The 23,798-nt window shown below is 29.7% G+C and overlaps 1 protein-coding gene across 1 annotated transcript in view; it reads left to right on the top strand.

The window, feature by feature from the left end:
* LOC126835592 (Ig-like and fibronectin type-III domain-containing protein 1) overlaps positions 1–23,798 on the top strand; it is a 68,716-nt gene that overhangs the window by 37,626 nt on the left and 7,292 nt on the right. Inside the window, exons 4-17 of the mRNA XM_050568269.1 lie at positions 4,185–4,412; positions 10,016–10,126; positions 10,205–10,444; positions 10,634–10,795; positions 11,048–11,262; positions 12,585–12,820; positions 12,984–13,190; positions 13,268–13,601; positions 14,421–14,748; positions 16,836–17,011; positions 17,314–17,452; positions 18,253–18,388; positions 19,455–19,647; positions 20,954–21,200. Of these exons, the coding sequence (XP_050424226.1) occupies positions 4,185–4,412; positions 10,016–10,126; positions 10,205–10,444; positions 10,634–10,795; positions 11,048–11,262; positions 12,585–12,820; positions 12,984–13,190; positions 13,268–13,601; positions 14,421–14,748; positions 16,836–17,011; positions 17,314–17,452; positions 18,253–18,388; positions 19,455–19,647; positions 20,954–21,200 (2,952 nt within the window). The remainder of the gene's footprint in view (positions 1–4,184; positions 4,413–10,015; positions 10,127–10,204; positions 10,445–10,633; positions 10,796–11,047; positions 11,263–12,584; positions 12,821–12,983; positions 13,191–13,267; positions 13,602–14,420; positions 14,749–16,835; positions 17,012–17,313; positions 17,453–18,252; positions 18,389–19,454; positions 19,648–20,953; positions 21,201–23,798) is intronic.

Here is a 23,798-nt window from a genome sequence, read left to right as displayed (position 1 = left end):
GGCATAGAAAGATTTTTGTATTGCTGTACGGCGTACTCTTATAGGAAACCAACGCGTCGTGAATAAACGTTCGTGACCCCGAGGGTGGTGATAATGGCGTTGGAACCAACAGATTAATGTGGACTTAATGTTTTGTATAGTAATTAGATAGGACGCATACTCGCTAATGGAAAATCAAATATCTATATACCATCATGTGTATATATATATATATAGTAAAATCGCTACGACAGCGAATGTTGGTGACACTAGGTATGCTGTCATTATCGCGGGTAAATTCGTATATTGCAGTTTCTCGTTAATTTCGCACGCTATACGTCTATTTTGCTCCTAATATTTGTCACTCTCTTGCCCACCACCTCTTAATCTTACCCACTCCCTCTCACTACCCATTTTCCCCTTTCTCACTCTCTCTCTGTAATTTTCATTTTCCCTCCGGCACAAATCAACCTCTTTGTCACAACTGGACCGGTTAAATAATAAGTTTTAAACATTCACTGTTCCGTTTAAATTTGAATTAACAATACTATTTTTTTTATAGTTCTTATCACAGGGTTATCAGATGTTATCATGTTACACTCGAATTTTTAACGATAAACTGACATTTTGAAAAAATGACCTATTTAAAACACTTTTATTTTTTATGAATCAATAATAATCTTTATAATAATAAATAATTAAAATATGATTTTAGATTTGGTCTAAAAAACGACAAAATAGGATCAATTATAAATGTCATTTAAAGTATTAGTGAAATACCTACATTAAATAACATAAGTAAGCAAATGTATATAAATATACTGTTGTATCCAACTGTTTTAAATTAACTTTGAATAAACAATTTAACTTTGAATACTTCGTTAGTCATTGAGGATAAGCTTACGTTTTTCCTATTATTTAATTTTCACAAAAGTGTTTCACTTTCAGTTTTTTTAAAAGTCAGTGTAATTTTTAAAAGAAAAAAGCGAAATAACATGTATATTTTCTATGTGTTTGTATGGATTCATTAGTTTTGTTAAATATTGAAGACAAATAGTATAACAATATGTACTTTACAATTAATCGCTAGCTTCAAGTAGAAGCTACTAATATAATATAATATATACAGTTTTTAAAACATAACATTTTTTCATATTTTTTTAAACAAAAGGTAACTTATTTTTTATTTACGGAAAAAAAACTTTTTAGTTAACCTATGATTCGTAATAAGATGGAAACCAAGTATGCATGTATAGTTTTCTATAAGAAGGTCATAAGCTTTCGTAGTAATGGCAACAGCTCCGTTCCGACTATATATTATAGGTAGTTGATAATTGGAAAACGAAACAATGTCGGTGTAGGTTTGTCGGTTGACACGGTATCTAAGCACTCACAACAGACCTTGGGTTATATTTTATTTTCTTATTTGTGTACAAATAATTTTATTTTTGGCATTACGCTGACGAGATATTGATTTGAACTAATTGATTTGATGGCCAACTTGGTTTACGGTTAACTCGTTAGAAGACAATAACATTATAAATGAGTGCTAATGCCCACTCTGTCATTAAACATATAATAACTTATGGATACATATAAATGAAAATATTGCTTTTTATTTATCATAGAATCAACCTATAAATTAATTTATATTGACCCTAAAACATAAGTACAGTAAGTTATTTAGTGAGAATTTTCTTACCAGCCTACTATAATTAAAGTAAGAGAATAAATAAACATAATAGTAATTTTTCGGATTCATGAACTTTATCAATGTTAATTTTAGAATTGTTGAAATAATTTTAGTTGAAAAACGATAATTCCATAATTTTTTACCTTTTAAAGCATATTTTATTTATGTTAACTCCATATTACCATTAAGTTTATATTTTACAATATATAATCAATGATATTACGTATTTAATTTATATTTCACAAGTAGGAAAAAATTAACAAAAACATCACCAAAATTACCTATTAAATTTTTTGTATTGTAACGTAGCTAAATATAAATTAAATAAATAATTCATTTTTAAATTAAAACACGCTGACGCTAAAGCCAACCAACTTAATATTTTATTTATTTATGTGATTTCATTGTTATTGTTTGTGTAACGATTTATAAAAAATATATTGTGACAAAAAAGGATCACAAATAAGATACGAATTTAAATTATAATGTAACTGTGTATTTTTAATGTAGTTTAGTATTCATTAAGGTAGTCCTTAAAAAGTCGATTTTCGAATTTTAACCACGACGCCCCTTAAAAAATTTCTAAGTATAATAAAAATTAGATAAAAAAGAATTTGCGTATCATAATTTTTTCTTTACCAACTAATTTCAGCACGGTATGTTTAAACTCAAAGTAGTTTTAGTACGAATGTTAGTATCAATTTCTCATATTATTTGGTATACTATGTATAACTATACTTATACTACAACAAAATACTAGGTTTTCATTGTTTTATAATAGTATATAAATGTTTTTATTTTAAGCGTTATAATTTTCCCAGTGTAACACTTTTGGAACAATGATTTTTAAAGTACCTACCGTTCTTGTAGATTCTAAGGGGAAAGAAACTCCAATATATTGTTGAACATGTTTTTTTTATAAAGCTTTGCTTAAATTTCAAGTATTCTTCTCGTGTTTTTTCTGGCTCAAAAGTGGTGTATGCATTATTCAATAAATAAGTGTACTCGTACACTATACACTCTATTTTTTCAACCTCGACGCACAAATGATACAAGTAATTAAAAAAAAAATACAATATACACGATTCACTAAAAATCACTTTGATGTATACGAGTGCGTGGTATACTTTATAAAAGTTAGTACTTACAAAACATCTAGTAGATAGTTTATTTATAAAATATAAAAATTATAGTTCACATAACAAAATGTATTAAATAATAATAAAATAATTTTAAACTTTAGCGTAGCTAAAACTATCTTCATATGTTTTAAAAATATTATTTTTAAGCTTAAGCTAATTTAATAATGTTTTTATTTGTACTAACATAACCTTAAAAAAACGAAATTGCCAAAACAGCTTTGCCACACGTGTTATATAGTATACTTTATACATAATCATTGGGACAGTAGATAGATTTGCACATTGTATAATGGTATTTTGTACAAACCATTTTACACGACAAACTTTTTAATTCTTTTTGATGAGTTGTATTTCACGAACAATAAAACATAGCACATGAATTATGTAGCATTCGATTATCCATTCCTCTGTGCTTTGACACCTGCAAATGACGATGTACATTTCAAACGCACCCTTTACTGTACTGCTACCCTTGTGCACAGTTGTTACATGCTGTTATTTATTGGTGCAAAAGATGTACTAGGCTGTGGTTGAAATGCGAAGATTTACGATTGGATGTGACCCAGGTGTCTTTTGGACGGTACTATTCTCAGTCCTTGCTACCGTCATTTTTATAAAATAAACAATGTTGTTTTAAATGCCTCTGTGTATGTTTGTGCTCTTCTTGTATTGTTGAAACAATAAAGCCTGACAGGGGCGTTTTTATATCACTCTACGTACATTTAAAATCCATACCTATTCGGTGTTTTTTAGATATTATATTTTCTATGATTAGATAAATATATATTCTATTGAAAAAAAAATTATATATAATAATTATATGATACAATAACTCATAAATTAATTGTAAAACTGAAAACATATACAGTATGATTCATTAAGGATAAGACATTAATTTTCTTTTAAAATTATTGATATTTTGTAGATTTTTTTAGAAACACATTAGTTTATGTTATTTTACAGTATTAGACATTATTCAAATTAAAAAAAAAAGTTAGTATATTAGCCTAAAAATTAAATTAATGTGACCCTAGAAACAATGCATACTAACTAATACAATATAATTAACATTGCCTTTATGACAACATAAATTAATTTCATAAACGTTAATGGAAGAGGTGTGCGTGTATGTGTATGGACGTATCTTGAAGGACATCATATTAGGTATCAATAGTACTAATCTGATGCTTATGATGAACGCTTTTGAACTTTGGCCCAGTTGCACAAACAATCGATAAAATCATTAGCCCTCCTGATGATACCAAACAATAGGGGTAGACAAGTAGTTATGTTGAAGGTCGATTTCATTACCTAGTTATAATGACCCAAATATTAACGAAGACGTTTAAATGTGTTGTTTTTTTTTTTAGTGCGATTGGTGGACATTGCGGAGTTACCGGTAATGCAAGAACCGACAGCAAAACCACTACATTCTAAAGAGGGCGATTCGGCTTTAATGACATGTGTCGTAAGAAATTTAGGCGATCACACAGTTTTGTGGAAAACTGAAAATAAGGATAGACACAGCTGGAAAGTGTTGACTGCCGCGGAATCTAGAATTACTGCCGACAGGAGGTTCGAAGTTCTGCACGACAAAGGTAAGACTGTGTTAAAAAACATATTAGTTATCATTGTACTATGCATATAATGCGTAAGTACACAATACATACTATACTATTTTATATTGTCTTTATACATCACTTAAATTACAAATACCGTGTACCTATGTTTTACAATGCACATAATTGTTTTCCATTATTGTTCTAATTGAACGATTATTCAAAGCTGATTTTCCAATTTTGACTTGTTTTAACTGTATTTTTTATTTTATTTTAACTATAACTAAAATTAAAAAAAATATAATATGATATTTAAGTAAAGTATTAGAGTGCCTAAACATAAAAATCATATCTAAAATTAATAATTATCTAAGCGTGTTTTTAATAAAAAAATATTATTTAATTCATTCGCATATTATATTTAAAAAAGTTTAGGGGCTAACTCTATACATTCGTAACGACTATACATAAATATTCATATATACTATTTCTACGCCGTTTGAGTAAATAATGACGGTTATATTTTACCATAAAAACTACTCTTAAGTATATTTAATGTATATAAATGCTTTTTGTAACTGTTTACAAAACACATTCACTTAAACTAACGCAAACTGAATAGTAATTCAATATACCTATGTAGTTTATACATGTATATATGTATATTTGTCTAAATCGATTAAAACATACTTGAAAGGGTCGTGAGGTAATTGCACATACTCTCTGGCGATCAATAAAATTCGTTTACTTATTCAAAAAGTTTTGTAGATATGTCTTTGAAATAAGGTAAGTTAAAGTAGACTACCTTATACCAAATCGATTAGAATCCTTTATTCTTCGTAGTTATTTAATCATGTTCAGATAGGAATTTTCCATGCATTTTCGTAGTGGTAGCGATATTGGGGTATAAAAGAAAAACGAAAAAGATAGAGAAAGTAAAGTTTGCCCGCAGAAAAATAATTGTGAAAAACTTTTTTTATAACCCTAAAAACTTTACACTGTCCGTGAAGATTTTTGATCACATAAAAACTCAAGTTTTCCACCAACAAATAAACCTTTAATATAATAAGTATGCCAGTTGGCAGTTTGGTAAAGTTGTGGTGAATTACTTTCAGAATTCATGTTTGGAATCTTAAATAATTATCGCATCACCCAGCATATACCAAAATAGTGTTATCTGCTAGGCGTACGAATTGCATATAATTGAATTTACTTGATGATGCAATTTATCTTGATGGTGTCGAAATTCAGTTTAATAGCATATCAGATTATGCCAATCAGAGTTGCCAAATGTGGCGAGCCTAAAAACTAAAGAGTGTATATTTTTTCTTTAAATGCTAGATCTTAGATAATAGGTCAGCCATCTGAACCGATTTAGAGATATCCAGTTTTAAATCTGTAAATATAATTAACTATGTCATCCAAAAAAAATACATTTCATTTACATCATACTTAATACGTTTTGTATAGTTACTGAAGAATGTTGCATAATGTTTTGATCAAGAATTAAAATAATAATTCAAATAGAACTTATAGCATTAAATACATTTAAAAGTATAAATTATGTGAACCATATTACTCTTGGAAATATATTTTAGGAAAGCCAGAGAAGAACTATGTTGTCCACAAATTTACAGGTTACTTAATTTTTACTTCCACGGGTCATTTAAATTTTTTTGGTAGTAATGCAAAAACAAGAGTAGTTAAATTATACGAATTTATTTTCATTTATACTTGGCAGGATTTAAGTGAAAATAATTTGATTGTGTAGTTCTCGGGTACAGTCGGGATTTATTTGATTCCTGGAAATAATTTAAACGCGTTTCACAACCTAAATAAAAAATATTAAAAAACGATAGACTCAAGCGTGTTTCTATCCTGGTATGTATCAATTCAATGTGGCGGCTTTTTATTGTTCAGCATGAAAAATGCAATAAAACCGTCATAAAGTGAACTATATGTGTATCCGGCGGATTAAACGCCCTTGTCGCATGTGCGTGGAGCGAATAAACAGCGTAGTAAATTTTAATTTTGTGTCACAAGATATACACTGTAAATTCTACGCGCAACAACTTTAAGAAATTTGTCAAACACAGAATACACGTTTAGGTAAAGCCTCAGATTATGAATAATTAGTATTCTCGCCCTTTCCGCGACAGATAACTTATCTGGGATAGGGGTTCCAGCGGGCTAAAAGCTATGCGAATGGAGAGAGATAAGGAAGTGACGATGACCGGGCGTGACGTCGTTGAGGGCGTTGGCACGGTGTAGGTAGGACAAGGGCGTATAGTTCATAATATACAAAACTGCCAAAATAATCCTTAATAATTACGTTCAGGTCGTAGGATTCAGTACAGTTTATTTGGAGAATCTTCTCAATGCTGCCGGTGAATAGAGAATTTTATTATTAAAAGTGACGGTAATGAACAACTTACTTCATTTTTAATTCGTAGCTTTAGCGACAAGAATGAGTGTACGTTTGAATAATAAAGACGTTTTGGGTGCAAGTTTTTCATGTAACGTTTTTAATGTCTTCGTTCAAGTGTTAATTTCGACTGACGGTATTGTGACTAGCCGCGGCTAAGCCAAATAAAAGTCTCACCCGGTATAGCTCGATCAGACATGCATCATGACAGTTTTCGAGTATACAAATTTTGCAGTATAATATTAGCATAACCTAAACATTTGGTAAAATTATACAAACGCTGTTTGGGTGTCTAAGCATATGACTAAATGTCGAATAGAATAATTTAGTTATTTTTTAGACTTACTTGTGGTTTACGGAAACTATAGTCTAAAATGTCAAACGGAATGAAAGCACAGAAAATAATGAGCAATATAAGCTGTATGACTTTTTAGTTGTAAGGTATAAAATAAATACTTTGTAAGTATATTTACAAACTACTAGTGCATAGTGTTCCAAATTAAGTTAATTATATGAATTGTATTCTCCTTTTGTAATTACGTAGTTGGTATTTTAGGTTTTATGTTAGTTATTCATTATATTGTTGTGTAAAAAGGGCATTTGCAGTCATTTATGTGTTTGTATGTGAATTATATTGAAAATTTCTTGTTAAACTAAATTTTATTATTTTTGGCTAACATGAGAGTTGTAAATTTCACAGTTGTGATTTTGTCAGTCTGGTAGTTATTTTGTTTTCCTAAATAGGCAAATTTTGTTTTATTATAAATAAATACCATTGTTAAAAGTTGTTTAAATTTTGGAGTTTTTAATTCACTTACACAATATACACACATAATAAATTCGGCACTACAGTAACTTTCGCTTTTGCTAGAAAACTTCTTCCGCCTCTTTTGAGTTACTATATAGCATTACAACCCCTAGTCCCTACTGTAATAGTGTCACTGTTAAAGCCGGTAGAGATAAGTGTCAAAAGTTAAATATGCAGTCTACTTGCGTCCGGGTAAATAGTTGGTATACTATTTACTTAGAAAAGATATTTAATAACTTGGGCGATTTTGAGCGGGCACCATTTACCTGTACAACTTGAATACTAACGTCGCTTTTTTTAGTCTCTGCCCTTGTGACAAGTTTTCGTCATGGTTTTACATGTTGTTCAATGACTTACGGCCGTTAGGTTAGTTTGTTCTGTTAATAAGTAACACATTTATTTATTTTTATGTTGACGTTATCGTTCCGGTATGATTAAAATGACTTACACGATATGAAATGTTTTTTTGGAATTTGTTTAAAATAATTGATTAGAATGTTGTAACATAGATTAACATTCTGTGGTTGTAATTTAATGTCATTTATTATCTATTATTTTAAAATTTAAACAACCTCAAAATATGTTAAACAATTTATACTTCTTTTTTATTGCAAAATGTTTGCTAGCCAAAAGTAAAAAATGCTATGGCGGCAAAAATAATAAAAAAATAACAACTTGGTTAAGTAATGTTATTTGTATTAAGATACATTTAAAGTTGAATTATTCAATATTATTCGTTGTTAAAATTGTCAGAATGTAATTGGTCCAAAAGTATATAACAATTAAATATTACTATTTTTAAAGCTATCCAATAATGTGGCCTAACCAAAATAATTAATTACCTATCTTAGAGATAAACTTATTTTCTCGTCTAATGGCAAATGAAAACAGCTTTCTAATATTCTATATTTGAACAGAATTGGTAATTTGTCAAGATAAAAATGTAAAGGGCTCCTAACGTAAATAAATACAAAACTAAACAAACTTATTAAAACAAATGTATTAAATAGCACGAATTTCTTCGCATATAGAATGACAATTTATAGCTCTCAGTTGAAGTACTACATACCCAAATTTGTAACCATCTTGAACTATTTACTTACTTTTATACTTTAAACTATATATTTTATTTATTATTCTGAAAATGTACTTTTCTGATTACAGTGTAGATCTGAGAGACCGTTCAACATTTGACTTTTAATTATAATTTAAACATGATAAGACAAGAGTTTCAGACCGCTAAATGAAAATGGTTAAATGATAAACAATGTGATTCTTCTTCTTCACTTTTAACGTCTATAATTCCCCTATCAGTCGTGTTCAGGCCGACGAGGTGGTTCAATTGCCCGGTTGGGATTACAGCTGGCTATCAAAAATCTTAAGTTTGGGAACCAAGAAGAGAGGGTGGCTATTTTTTCTATAGTCGGTGGTCTACGTTAGAGAATTAAATCGCCCACGATAGAGAAATGAACATGGGACCGACCGCTTTATCTCAATCGGCTACGCCATGTCTTTTTTAAACTAAAAATTGTGTAATTTATAAGCAAAATGTACACCAAATATTTAAAATTATAATTATTATTATAAGTAACTATGTGTCCAGTTAAAACTACTAATATAATATATTAAGACACATCATCTTTAAAATAAATAATGAGTATTTTATGTATATGAAGCTTCTATTTTCCTTTTTAAAAATTTAACAACTTACCTTAATATTTAATTTCTTTAATTGATTTTTATTTGAACAATTAGTTGTTATTAAATTATCAATTTGTTAATTTCAGGTTTTTCTGAATTTATTACTTTTATTTAATCATTTTACAAGGACGTATATTATTTTCTAAATAAATAAAAATATAACTGATAGTTAATTATTTATTGTAAATTATAAATAAAAAGGAATGACCAAATTTACGTAACAATTATATTATGATGCAACATGCCTTAAAGTAATAATTTTCCTTATTATTGGCCAACAAAAATGTATATACTTTACTAATTTGTTTAATCTTTAAATTAAATATTTTACGAAGGTATTTACAACTTTGTTGACGCTTAATATTTATACGAAAATTAGCGTTGTATTAAAGTTAGTTTTATATTTTTGAATAAATATTCATAAAAATAAATCAAATATTATTTTATCTTCACGTGGATTACTTAGTCAGTTTAAATCATACACATTCATTAATCATATACATTATTGCGGATAGGGTTACTTTATTATTTAATAAAACGACTGGATTTATAAAATGAAGTTGCAACCGTAGTATCTAACCGTGTAATTAAAACAGTTTCCCTTTACAAGTGGTTATCATTATTTTTACTTTTGACAACTTTTTATATTTCCAGGATCTTGGTCGGTAAAAAATTGATTCATTTTTTCATAATACTGTTTTTTTGCAGGTGGTGACGTCTGGGTGTTGTCAATTAAGAATGTCAAGTTTAACGACTCCGGTGTGTACGCTTGCGAGGTAAATAGCGACCCAGTCGTCAGATCGTTCCACACATTATCGGGTAAGTTTTTTCATTTGTATTTTCATTGCAAACACACGCCATACCAATAATAATTGTTGAAAATTGAAATGTTTACAGTGCTCTCTTCTAATCTTGAACCGCCTCTAGAAAACATTACTTCTGTGTACTACGGCAAAGATGACGAAACCGAGGCGATCGACGTCAAAAACCACAACTACACGGACTGTTGTATAGCAAGAAACGTGAGCGCGAGCTGCTTAGGATTTTGTAATATACAAAGCATATTGGACGGAAGCACCGGGCAAGACCCGGAAAACTGCGAGCCGGATTTTAAGTCCATCGTGAAATGCATGGCAGGTTGGTTAGCATGTATTTTTTTTTTTATACAATACTTTCTCTCCTCGAACGATTATCATTTTTATCTCTCTTCCTACCATCGGCCGCATCGCCTCCTATTCCATATGACTCTTTCACACTATTAAAGCATAGGTAAAAATAAACTTTATTAATTGTTAAGAATTGTTTATTTTTTATTTTTTGTTGTAGACGGTAGAAATCACGTTCCTTGCTGTATTCAAGAAGGTATTCCCGACATATGCCAAGATGTTTGTCAAGGAGAGTACACTCCAATCACAGACAATATAAAAACGATGGTCTCGTGTTCACCCTACACCGAACAGACATTGGCATGCATCGTTGAGGGGATAGGTAAACATTTATGATTGATATAAAAACTCTTTATTGTGTGCTAGTCGTTAGTTAAAAAAAACTAACTTTTCTCGTAGAATATTTGTCGTAGAACGTTTCGCAAACAGTCCTTGATATTTAGAAAACATTATCTCTGTATTATACGTATATAAATAATATGTTTACGTGTTCAGTGACGCTTACTATATTCATAGAAGAAAATTAATAAATATTCTATCGAGTTAAGTGTAATTGGTTCGTTGTGATTTTTAGAGATCCTACCTAGCCAGCCCGAAGATGTGCAAGTTATAGTCAACAGCAGCTCCCTATTTAAAATATCGTGGGACAAGCCTAAGTCCAATTCGGCGTCTGTTAAAGAATTTGTCGTAAACGTGACCATGTTGAAGTCGTTTGACAGCATAAGCTCGTTCCCAGATAACGACGGCAATAGTCAATCGGTTGTTACACCTCATAGTATTCAAGTAAAGGTACATATATAAACAATACCTGTATACGATTTTAGTTTGTACCTACACTTTTTATTATTCCAGGGACTGCGAATTATATTTTATTAAAATCGTTTGTTTCAATAAATACTCGAGTCTTTAAAAAAATAAGTTTCCACAAACGAGCTAACTAGGTTGTGATAAAATGTTACCACCGTCATGTTAAATAAATAAACACACATTTAATCACACACATTATTTTTTAGTATCTATTATCTATTATAATATATTATACTACAATAGGCGCATTGCCTATTGTACTTTGTTAATAGGGCTAAAAGTAAATAGCCATTACCGCCCGTTGACTAAATCTGTTGAAAATTATTTTTTAGAATAATTGCTTACATTTTTATCGATTTGGGCACGTTCCGTAGTATACAGTCCTTTTATACTATATACTCTAAATCATGTGCTCGGTGCATCATTAGTGGAATGCTAAAAAAATATTTTAATATTTAGTAACTATAAAATTATCTTCTGCAATTTGATGTTTATGATTTCTATAGTGTCAAATTCCCACGGGACAAGATGTGTTTATAAAAGATAAGACGCTAAAATACATCAATAGGTTGCCTACTTTTTTATTCAAAATCCTTAGATGGTTTAATACATTTTATTTCTATGAGTTTTAAGTAGTTTTCCAACCCATGCAAGTACACTAGGGTGGCGGTAAGCTTGTAGTGTTTGCTCTCAATAGTTATTCTGTTTGACCCTCTTTATCTCATTTCTCAATGAATGGCGTGCAAAAAAGATACAATAACATTAGATCACAATATATTGTATTACCATGCATCAATTTTTTCAAGCTATTTCGAGTATGCTTAGTGAAGATAGTTTAGTAAATAAAATGTGTGAAAGTACCTACCGCGATTAAAATATCTTAGGTATTTACTTAAAAAACGGCAATGTTAAAACAAGAAAATTAGAAAAAAACTAATGAGTAATACCTAGAAGCACTAACGTTAAACTTTTAAAACATGATAACGGACGTCACGTCGTGTACTTATGAAATGGTATTTTATTTTATTACGGTATGGATTTTCGACATGACATTTCTAAAGAATTGCACGACTGTGGTATTTTTAAAAGTGTTAACCAAGATAAATCGATAAAAGTTTTGACGATGACGTTTAAAAACGTATAATTTATCAAGTACCTTATTTTTTTTGTTAACACATTAATGTTAAATACTTCTCGAGGTATATAAATAAGAGCATTGTTTAAAATCTTTGAACCCAGTTATATAATAAAATGTTGATAAGAAGTATACGAATAATATAGTACATAATATATCATTTTCCAAGGTACCGGGAACCGAGTATGAAGTCAAAATCGACAACTTGACACCATTCACAATGTATGAAGTAACTATTGTGGCTACTAATAAGCATGGATCTAGTCTACCTTCATTAGCTATACGATCTCTTACACTGAATACCGATCAAAAGACTACACGTAAAGCAAATGCCGACCCTTCAAAGTTACCTCCATTGCCCGACATAAGATCATGTTGCGTTAAAAAGGGCATTACACATTCCTCGTGAGTACCTACAATATTTCTATACCTATTAACAAAACAACTTGGTAGGTCTGTGGGTTGTTACAGTCGACTTTTAAAAAAAAATATTTTTCCAACTCGGCTATAATGTTTTTGGTTAGCTACCTAATTGTGATATCTAATGTGTTCATATTTTGTCGTATAGATGTTTAGATAAGTTATGTGACCCATCAAAATCCGACGGAGCCGAAGTAACCGATTTAATGATTTGTGCCCCATGGGCATCACAAACATTCAGTTGTCTCACAAACGGAATAGATCATACTCCCTGTTGCCGTGCAAGAGGTTTGCCGCCTCTGTGTCAAACATTGTGTGCTGGTAATCTGACCCAAATAGATTTCAGCTATTTCAAGTAATAAAACGCTGCTTTTTCTAGTTATTCTAACGAATTTATACATTATAGAAACAATAAAATGCAACGGTTTTCAGGTGTTTACGTTTTATGGATGACTACACAAGTTGTCTTTTACAAGGATACGGAATAGTTCCGTCAGCTCCTAGACGTCTTAGAGTTTCTAACGTGGATGTTGATTTTGCAATATTCCATTGGGAACCGCCAAAGGACTTGGCAGAAACTGTCACACATTATAACGTATTTTACAGACTAGTTGACGACGAATACGATTCTGTCACAAACGTACATTCTCCATTTATTTTGGAACATTTAAAACCTAATACTTTATATGAAGTATTTGTGGAAGCTGTCAACGGACATGGCTCCGGGGAGCCTTCACAGCGTATTGTTTTCTCCACCAAAAGCCAGGTATATATTATGTATATTTATTTTATTTTATTGTAACAGAAATAATGATGTATTGTATGAAAAACTGTCAAAAGGACATTACACCTGCCACGGTAATGAAACTTGTTAAGAAGTACCGTGTAAGCTTTCGCGCTGATCGATATAATTAATTTTTACAAATGCACCAAATACTGATCGAGCAGTATTTTAAATCCACGATGACCAAATTCATGTATATTACATAATATTTGAAATGTTGCCAGGAGCCGTTAACGGGTTTTCCGCGTTTAGATAAATTGAAGGAATAAAGTTTTTTATATAGTGGCAGAAAAGTTTTTAAAAGTTTACACAAAAGTAAACGTAGTAATGTATTCCAGTAGCGAACCGGCCGTAAAATTTTGTTAAACTAATAAGTCAATATCGAGAACCTTGAATTTTAAAACTTAATACATACCTAGTAAATACCATAAAAAGAATATAAATCGTTTGAAATGGTTTTTTGATAATTGAAATTTATTAATTTTCTCGAATTTTTATTTTAAGCAAGTTTGTCAATCATTTACACATTATTAAACTCATTATTCAATTCTCGTTCATAACTGACATTGCGTGTAATCTCGTATAATTAGCAAGTATAGTATAGAAATGTTTCGCATCGTTTAAGAAAACATTAAAAGGTAATGCAAAAATTCCAAAAAAAAAAAAAAAAAATAGCATTGATTCAGTTGATTATCATTAACACCATTGAGTTAATACTTAGAAACTTCATATCCAATGTTTTCGGATACCTTAAGAATTTATTTTTATTAATATTTTTCTACATTTAATTGTTTTATACAGATCGTCAAAGACCGTGAGCTGACCACCTCGTCGTATAATCTGACTGAATGTTGCGTGAATATCAAACTTCGACAAATGTGCATGCCGCTGTGCTCGTTTGACGCCAATATGACTGATATCAGAAACTTAGCGCCATTTTGTGGTGCAGAACTCCATAAACTCATTAAGTGTGGGGCGGGCGGTCGCAATCATGGAGCTTGCTGCACGCGCCGAGGAGTCCCAGGAATATGTACACCACTGTGCACCGGTGTCGTGCCAGACTCTTTAATAAGCACAGCGGTTAATTGCGCCTCGTTCATAGGCAACGTCGTACAATGCTTTGAAGAAGGTAAACTTTAGCAATTAAAAACTATAATTATTACACAATTTATTAGAAAATATAGTTGGACGCATAATTATAAGTTGCACATTTTAAAGCAACTTTGTTCGGTAAAAATAATTGCGCATGTTTTATTAAGTTGATATGAATAATGAATTTGTCGAACGTTTGAAGTGTCAAATGAGGAATGTTTAGCGTATTATGTCCAAGTCATAATTATTATGGTTGTTTATTTTTTAACAATTCCTTACTTCGACACCACCAACAAAAAAAGGTCATACCTCGATTCTTTTACTTTTCAACATTTAAAAAAAATTTAGATGCGGCTATTTTTGTTAGGGATGTCGACTTAAAAAATATTCCATATTGTCTTCGCAAATATATAAAAACAAATTAAATTATAAACCTAAATGTTTATCCTTTAGTACTTACAACTTTTGAAAAATTCTTCATACATTGTGTTGATTCAGTGACAACTCAAATGTATACACAATAGAATATTATCAAATGTCAACCCTAATGCCGGCCAACGTATTTTAAATTAATAAGTGGAATTATACCTATAAAGATCAATAGTAGGTTTGAAATATATGGTAAGAGGTTCAATAAAAATGTGTTAAAAGTATTTTAAAAGGTTGATTGAGGTTTTAATTAAATTTCTAAAACGTATATATTTATAGTATATTTCTATGTATGACAAAAATATATTTTAAATGACCTCTCCAACATTGAGTTGACATAATATTCACAGATATTAAAACCATTAAAAAATATTACGACGATAAAACATAGTACATAGATACGTCCATGTATTAATGTCGTAAAAAGATCAACAATAATCTTCTCAGTTTTTGTGGACATTTATTATTATCTGTTTTAGAATTTAAAAAAATAACATAAAATTACAGCAATAATACATTACATACGATGAACTACCATACATAATAATATGGTAATATAATAAAATGTATTATATTAGATATGTTCTGTCCATATAAGTCATATGGATGATTAGATTAGGGCGATCTCATCTGAATGAATAGTCGAAAAAAACCACTTTTATTCAGGGTATTTGATTAGAAAACAAAATATGTATTTCTGGAGAGTGAATATAAATAATAGGAAAGTTTATTTAGATATGACTTAAATCTAATAAGCAGCATGACTTTTTTTCGGGATACAATATGATTTGATTGGGTATAGCCCAATAATATCAGACATACTATAGCAGTTTAGAAGAGAATAATATTAAAAAGGGATCCTCAGGGACTAAATTTTCAAATTCTTCGACTCGAATTCGTTTATTTTGACTTGATAGGTTTGTTAGGTTCAGAATATAAATTATTATAAATAAGGTTATTTGTCTATGGGTATTTCCACTATACTGTTCATGTGTGTACCCGAGACTGCATTTAAATTTAAAAATAGCGTTACTTTCTGTATTAATTCTGTATATAATATAATATACTAGTTATAGTATTGAAAAAAGGGGTTCCTTTTAGAAAAAGGTACCTACGTATCTAGTTTTTAATAACTTTGATTTTACTCCAGATTATATGATTTTTTTTAAGCAAACCTAAGTAATATTTTTTTCATAAATTATGGTTTTTGTCCACTTGCGCTTATTATAGCTGTTTGATTTATTCTAATGATATAGACAAATACTTTTTTAACTACTTTATCAAAAACATTGTACTATAAGCACTCTAATGTAAATATGAATTCATAATGTGAAGTGTGCCTTGAGGTCATTGTGTATTTTGGCATCACGGGATATATTTTTAACTAAAATAAATTACATTTAATGTAAAATTAAAAATAACTTTTAAACTAATGCTACTTTTTTCGACCAATTTTTAAAAAAAATTTTTATAACTTCAGTCACTAATAATGCGTACAAAAAAAAAACAGAAACTTGCACATTCAAAAAAGTGGATGCATAAAAATGAAACTATAAAAATTAATTTCAATAAGAACAAAAAATGTAATATATTTTGGGTGGGTCGGAAATAGTTTGAAGTCTTGTTATTATACTCTTAAAGTGTATAGAAATATGAAAGTTAGCAAATAAAATGATTATTGAAATTTTCTCATAGGTACTGGCAAGTTACCAGGTCCCGTGGGTGACATGCACGCTGTAAAGTTAACCAATACCAGCGTCTCGTTAGTGTGGAACTCTCCAAACGATAACAGTAATATTACCACTTACGTAGTGCACTACCAAAAAGTCAACAATGCTACTGTGCACGAGAATACAATCAAATTAGATCAGGTACGTGCTTTCGCATTTTCAAACTTGAGTTGAAATATAGCAAATTATATTTTTTATACTTAAATATTATAATGTAATGGTTCCAAGAATAACTGTAATAAGAGCAACTATTAACACATTTTTACACGATAAATTGCAAAGAATAAATTCTTCAAAGCCTGAAGATTCTATTTTACATTAAATACGTAAATATCGTACGATTATACACTGTTAATTTTCCGAGAATAATTTGCTATGCAAAAAGTTTATCAATGTTTAAAATGGTATGTTTTTAATTTTACATAATAATTGTCTATCCACAGCAAGTCGAAGTAAACGAGACTTCAATTCAATTAAAAAAATTGGAAACTGGAAAATTGTACAAAATTTTTGTCGTATCCAAAAATGCTCACGGCACATCGTTACCATCATCTATACTTTTGCTCAATATTACTGACACAGGTAACTAGAGTAATTATCTTCATAATATATTGGCTTAGGAAGGCTTTCACTAATCTTTCTTCTTCGCACTCGTGATATATAAAACCTACCTACTGTAATTCAGTAGCGTGTATATCTACTTAAAATGAATAAGAGTGCTCAAATTTCCATTATTATTTATATAGGGTGTACTTTAATGCCTTAACAAAATTAAATATTAAATGTATGCAATTTTGTCAAATCATTATGATACATCATCATGAGTCCTTTTAAAAAGTTAATAATCACTAGATGAAATGTTGTAGGTATATAACATAAAAGATATTCAAAGCGCTATTTTTTTGCTAAAAAAAGTGTTGCTTAAACACAGACAATATTAATTTTCCAATATTGTCGGTATTTAATAAAGATAGAGATTTTACTCCATCTTCATAATACGTATAGAACGTAAATAATTTTTGGGGTGCTAGTTTCAAATGTAGAGGCACTGAGCACACCCAAGTCCTTTGAATTTCTTTGATGTCTCTAGATGTCTTTCTACAAATATATTTCTTTTAAATTCTACAAATACCTAAGTATCTTTTTTATATATTTATACGAAAAAATGTAATAAATTAAATAAGCAAAAAATTAGCGCTTAACTTAATTCTTTACCGATGTTAAAGTTTGCGTGAGTTAAGTATCGAAGTAACGTCGACTAATAATTGCTTTGTTATTTACTTATTTTTACTAATATTTTTTAATGATTTATCTTACTTCCCCTTTTACTGTAACATCACAGGTTATACCTAATAATCGACTGTTTTTGATAATTTACATAGATGTTGACAAAAGAGGTATAGTAGGGGTAACGTCTCCTCCACATTCTTTAGTCGTCTCCGGACATAGTGCCAATTTTGTTACCATTAATTGGCAACCGCCAGAGTTCAGTCACGTATCCGAAGAAATCAACTATAAGTAAGTTTAGTTTAAATAAATATTTTTGTTGAATATAATTGGATAGTGTTTGCGATTTACTGGAAATATAATGTTCTTCGCCAAGCTACACAACTATCATGGTAATAGGGCTTAAATTCTATTAAATATTACATATTAGTTATTTTCATTTTAGTTAGTTACTTAATAAGCTTATAAAAACAAGCAACTTTCAAAGATAAGTCAAGGTTATCTTTGTAGTGTTAATACTTTGAGAATTTTCTTTCTTCATTCACCATGAGTGTTACGTTAGTGTGTTTAATTCTGGTTTGGGTCCATACTATGGTCTCTTCTTCGTAAAAATGGTTAGATTATTTTAGTATTGTAATTAATAATTAGATGTGATTATATGTAATTTGTTGCTTTCCCCCCCGACTCACCTGAATTGTATCACTTCTAAGACCAATTACTTATTTATATTTTTGATTCAACCACACTAGACGGTGCTCATTATTGATAAATATATGGTTTTATATTGATACCATAGCTTGAGGGGATAATAAATGTATTTGCCATGGACATTTTTGTTCAGTTCACTACCGAAATTATTAGAGAAAATTAAAAATCTGTCGCTTACAATGGCTAAAGTTTTGAGCTAAACCGTTGTTAATACAGCCAGCGATCACCCACGTATCATAACGTGGAGTATAATTTCGAACAAATCGTTTACGTCCGTTCGCCGCATCCTGCTTCTTACATGTATACCCGCTGTTGGTATAAGGAGCTTTTCCAATTATATTTTATCACTTTCCGGTGTGCGTGTGTACTCTGTATGTTTTACGATCGTACATTCTACCCGAGTCTGTATGTTCGCCGAGTGTAGTGATTTTTACGAGGGCGTTTTATATAAATGTCCCTACACAAACGCACACCTATATCATATTATTATATAGACGTCGTATACACTGTAATATACTACAGCGGCGGAGCCCGCGTACAGTTCTACATGTGTTTCGCTCCCTCGAAGATAGTGATGTAATAATATAAGATTGTGATGCATGTGCACACATACAAGTACTAATGCTCCGTTTACGATGGCCTTTTGCAGGCTTTACTGGAAAACCGTGGCGGAGACTTCGTTCCATCAGGTAGACGTACCCGTGCCCGCGTTCACTCTTGATAATTTGTCGCCAAACTCGCAGTACATTGTTTACATCGTGGCCGTATCGAAAAACGGACAGAGTCTACCGTCCGAAACACTGATTGCATGGACCGATCCGGCTTACCCAGCGTTCGTCGAAGTAAGTACAGTAAAACAGAAAAAAACATTGAGCTCATTACAATGGCTTTTAAACAACAACCCCCATCTATCGGTTAACCCAAAATATCATCCGAGGTAGGGGCGACTTTTTTTTTTTTTTATATATATGATCAATCAGTACCCTGACAGCAAAATGTAAGTTAACGTGAAAATCGTTTACAAATTATTTTGTTCTATATATATATACATATATTTGTACAATATATTTAGCGTATTTTAAAAATATAATTTATATTAATTGTGCTGTATGGGTGGGGTAGCTACAGCAAATGAGGAATAATTATTTTTAATTTTTTTTTTCTGATTCATACTAAAGTAAAATATAACCTGTAATTATTCATACTTATAATAGTTATAATATCAACAAGCGTGACTTTTTCGAAAATTATTATTTTACATTTAGTGAATATGACATCATTTTTCTGAATATTGCAGTTTTTTAACCTGTTTTTTTATTTGACTTAAAACCACTGACCTCTTTCTATAATGTAGTTAACTGGTGCGCGCTTTTATAATTTATACCATAATACACTATTCATATCCCAGAAAGCTTGATTTAAATTTTATTACGAGAGTGGTGTACACAGTAAAAACGTTGTAAATTATAGAATTTACAAGCGTTCTTAATATTATATAATTTCAATTTAGCTCTGTTTTACTTCCTATTATTATAATATTGGAACGCTAACGGGTTATATTAATAATTGGCTGATGGTTAAAAAAGTTTTTTTTAAATGTTGGTAATGGTATTATAGGTAAATTATTTACATAAGCAACCGTTACAATATTGAAGCACTTCATTGATACGCTAATTTTTTGTTTTGTAAAAATATGTTTTGATACTTATCAAAATGTACCTAATATTTGTATTAAATCAACTTTTGCGATATGTATCAATTTTCTCCAAAATATTCGTTTATTGTTTGTCAGAACTCAATTTCAAATTTTTAATCGTCCCTTATTTTATAAGGGAAAATATTTTACATATAAACTTATTTGCGAGATTGTATGTTGAATGTTTTTAATTCAATCAATGATTCTTTAGTTCTTCAAGAATTCAGTAATTCATTCAATGATTTTATTAGTTCAAATAAAACATAGAGACAATTAAGTTCAAAATTAACAACAATGTTAATTTAATCGAAATAAAATGAATAATAGTATAATATGTCCGTAAAATATCCTTCAACGCGTATTTTTATAAAATATATTTTATCTATTATTTATTCGAGTATACGTTTTCCATTGTATTCGATTTATGTGTAACGTACATTATTTGATTATAGCCACCTACTGTCCATCCGATAAACCTTGTGATTGAGGGTAGCAGCATGACAGTTTTGTGTATTGCTATGGGCACGCCATCGCCAACTATTTCTCTTTATATATCCGGGAGATTGGTAAGACAGGAGACATCTAGACATATGGTGACAGTCATTCATAATGTCACTAGGGATATGGACGAAATATCGTGTTACGCTGATAACGGTTACGGCACACCAATGCAATCGTCCAGGAAAATCAGCATAAGTTGTGAGTATAAAAATAATCTTTGTATTATTTACCGTGTAGCTAAACATGTTTGTTTCGTATACCTAATTATGGTTTATGTATCAATTCATACCAAAAATAAGTAGTTCACTATATAAAACAGTTACAGCTTCATGGTTCGTTGTATATAATTAGTATACGAGTAGATAGTAAAGCAATTGCAAGTTCTCAACAAAAAAAAGATCCCTTTTATTCCTTTGTCATCGGTCTGAAGAATACCTCATCGGTAGTAATAGCAGTTTTTTTCCTCTATTATATTTTTTCAATTTAGTACTACTAAAGTAATTTTATCAGATAATATATAATGTTACTTTCTAAAGTAACATTTCTGTAACAGTTCTGCGTTTAAGTTATAATAGAATATAATTAAATGAAATTGTAAATTTTAAAAACGTTATTCAAAGTATTACTAATTATTAAACAGAAAGTAAGGAATTTAAAAAATAAAAATGTAATGGATCGATATCGGTATATATTTGAAGAATACATCTTAGTATAAATGACGAAAATATAAATGCAAGTAGATTATTTATGTATGAAGCATATTGTATTAAAATAGTGGCATTAAACGTAGATAGCTTAATTTCACCAAATGATCGATTTTTAATGATATGGTTCATTTATTGCGTTTCCACAAAATGTCTTAATGTTTTATCAATTATGCAAAGATACAGTTTTACTGTTAAACACCGAAATAAAACAGGACAAAGTGGCGGCAAAGCGCTAATGCTATTTAAGCAATTAAAAATAATTTTGTCACGTATTCTTACCTTCCATTTAGGAACATTATATACCTACTGGATGTACACAAAAAATAACTTAATTTGTATTTTATTTTTTTTTCGCAATGTTCAACGTCGAAGAATTGTACCACATTTAATGTTGTTGAAAAATTATCTACGTTCAATAATAACATTATATAATAATAGTACTAAAATTAAATTATTAACAAGGATTAAACGCGTATGCTAATGATTTATGTATCTGTGTTTTGAGTTGACTCGCGTCTGCTATTATAGTTTATTAAGTTTATAGCTTGTGTACAACACGTACCCACTCTTTATAAATTGACACCATAAAGTTTTGTATACTTACTAGTGTAAGTAATATTAAACACGGTAAGACTAACGCGGTGACATAAATTATCTTCCGCGTGCTCGGTTTGTCAATATTTTTTATATGACAAAAATAGCGATTTTAAGAACCTTGGGAACAACATCAGTTGTAAACGATAAAACGCTGCATTGGATACGTTTTCTTTAAAAAAAACATACCCTGTTATGCATATGAAAAATCAAATAACTGTGCCGTGGATTTTTATTCCTTTGTCGGATGTTGACAGTTTAACAAAAGAAAGCTTTTTAAAAAATCAACTAGGGAATGCAATTTTCAAACAATGTATTCTTTGTACAGTCACTGCGGAGAATTCAAATAATAATTTTTTTTATTAATTTTCCGATGATATATTGCATGCACTAAATATTATAATATATTTATTATAAACCTTTTTTTTGTCTGTAAACTCAAGTAATAACTCAAACTTTTAGAACATATAAAACATTTTGATAAAAACCGCTCAACTGCTCTAAAGATTCGTTACATTAAAAAGAAAATTATTTGCTACGAATTTTTAATATTGAAAATGTTTTATATAGGTAAAATCTGCTTATTTTATAGGAAGTGTCTAGTTCCTAGACACTTTACCATAAAAGAATATATTGAACTTTAATGATTAATATTTTTTTAGTTACTTTACTATCTCTGTGTTTTTGATGCAACTAAAATGGTAAGTGCAGAAGGGAATATGTGCATCAATTAAAAATGGCTGCCATTACATGATTAATGCTCATTTAAGTTTTGAAAATATCGAGAGGATTTTTTTGTCAAAAAAATATTTATAATCTAAACACATCGTCAGCCCAGACCGAAAAAATAAACAAATAATTATACCTTATGATAAAGGCTTAAAAAAGTTTTTTTTAAACAAGCTATTAACCAATATTGTGAAAGTAAAACATATTTTAGGAAATATTGGTTCCTTTTCGTTGACATTTTTTGGTATTTTTTTTTTCATTTTTTATCGATTTAACACGCATTATGTTTACTAATAATTTTGGGATATTATGATTATTAATTTTTCGTTTTCCGTTTATTGGTTAAGTTTTGACGATATTTTTTGTTTTAAACGTTACAATTAAAAAGTTAAATTTTTGCGTAGGACATGTTCTTTAACTTAGTTGTAGATTTATCGACGTTGTTTTTACCTGAAATTTGAGTTACACAATATTTTCAAAAACAGTGAGGGAATTTATTTTTTGTAAAAGTATTGCTATGTCAGAAATGCAACACACGGAAGATGGATGTTCTACAGTACAACGACCGCGACTACCTAAAACTCAAAAGGGACAAAACATGATTAAATCTAAAGTTAGGTTGAATAATGGCCATATAAAAGTTTTCAAATAGATTTTCTATTTGTGTCAATCTCTCCTTGGAACACCTTTTAATGTATTCAAATAAATTTTGAAAAATAAGAAAACATAATGGTATTTTATTAGTATTTGAAGAGCATTGCCAATT

Source organism: Adelges cooleyi, unplaced genomic scaffold, assembly GCF_023614345.1.
Source record: "Adelges cooleyi isolate 19-005CV unplaced genomic scaffold, UGA_ACOO_1.1 ACOO_flye_CR_arks_rails_tigmint_CR_PRNA_23, whole genome shotgun sequence".
Lineage (NCBI taxonomy): Eukaryota > Metazoa > Arthropoda > Insecta > Hemiptera > Adelgidae > Adelges > Adelges cooleyi.
This window is presented reverse-complemented; position numbering and strand designations above follow the sequence as displayed.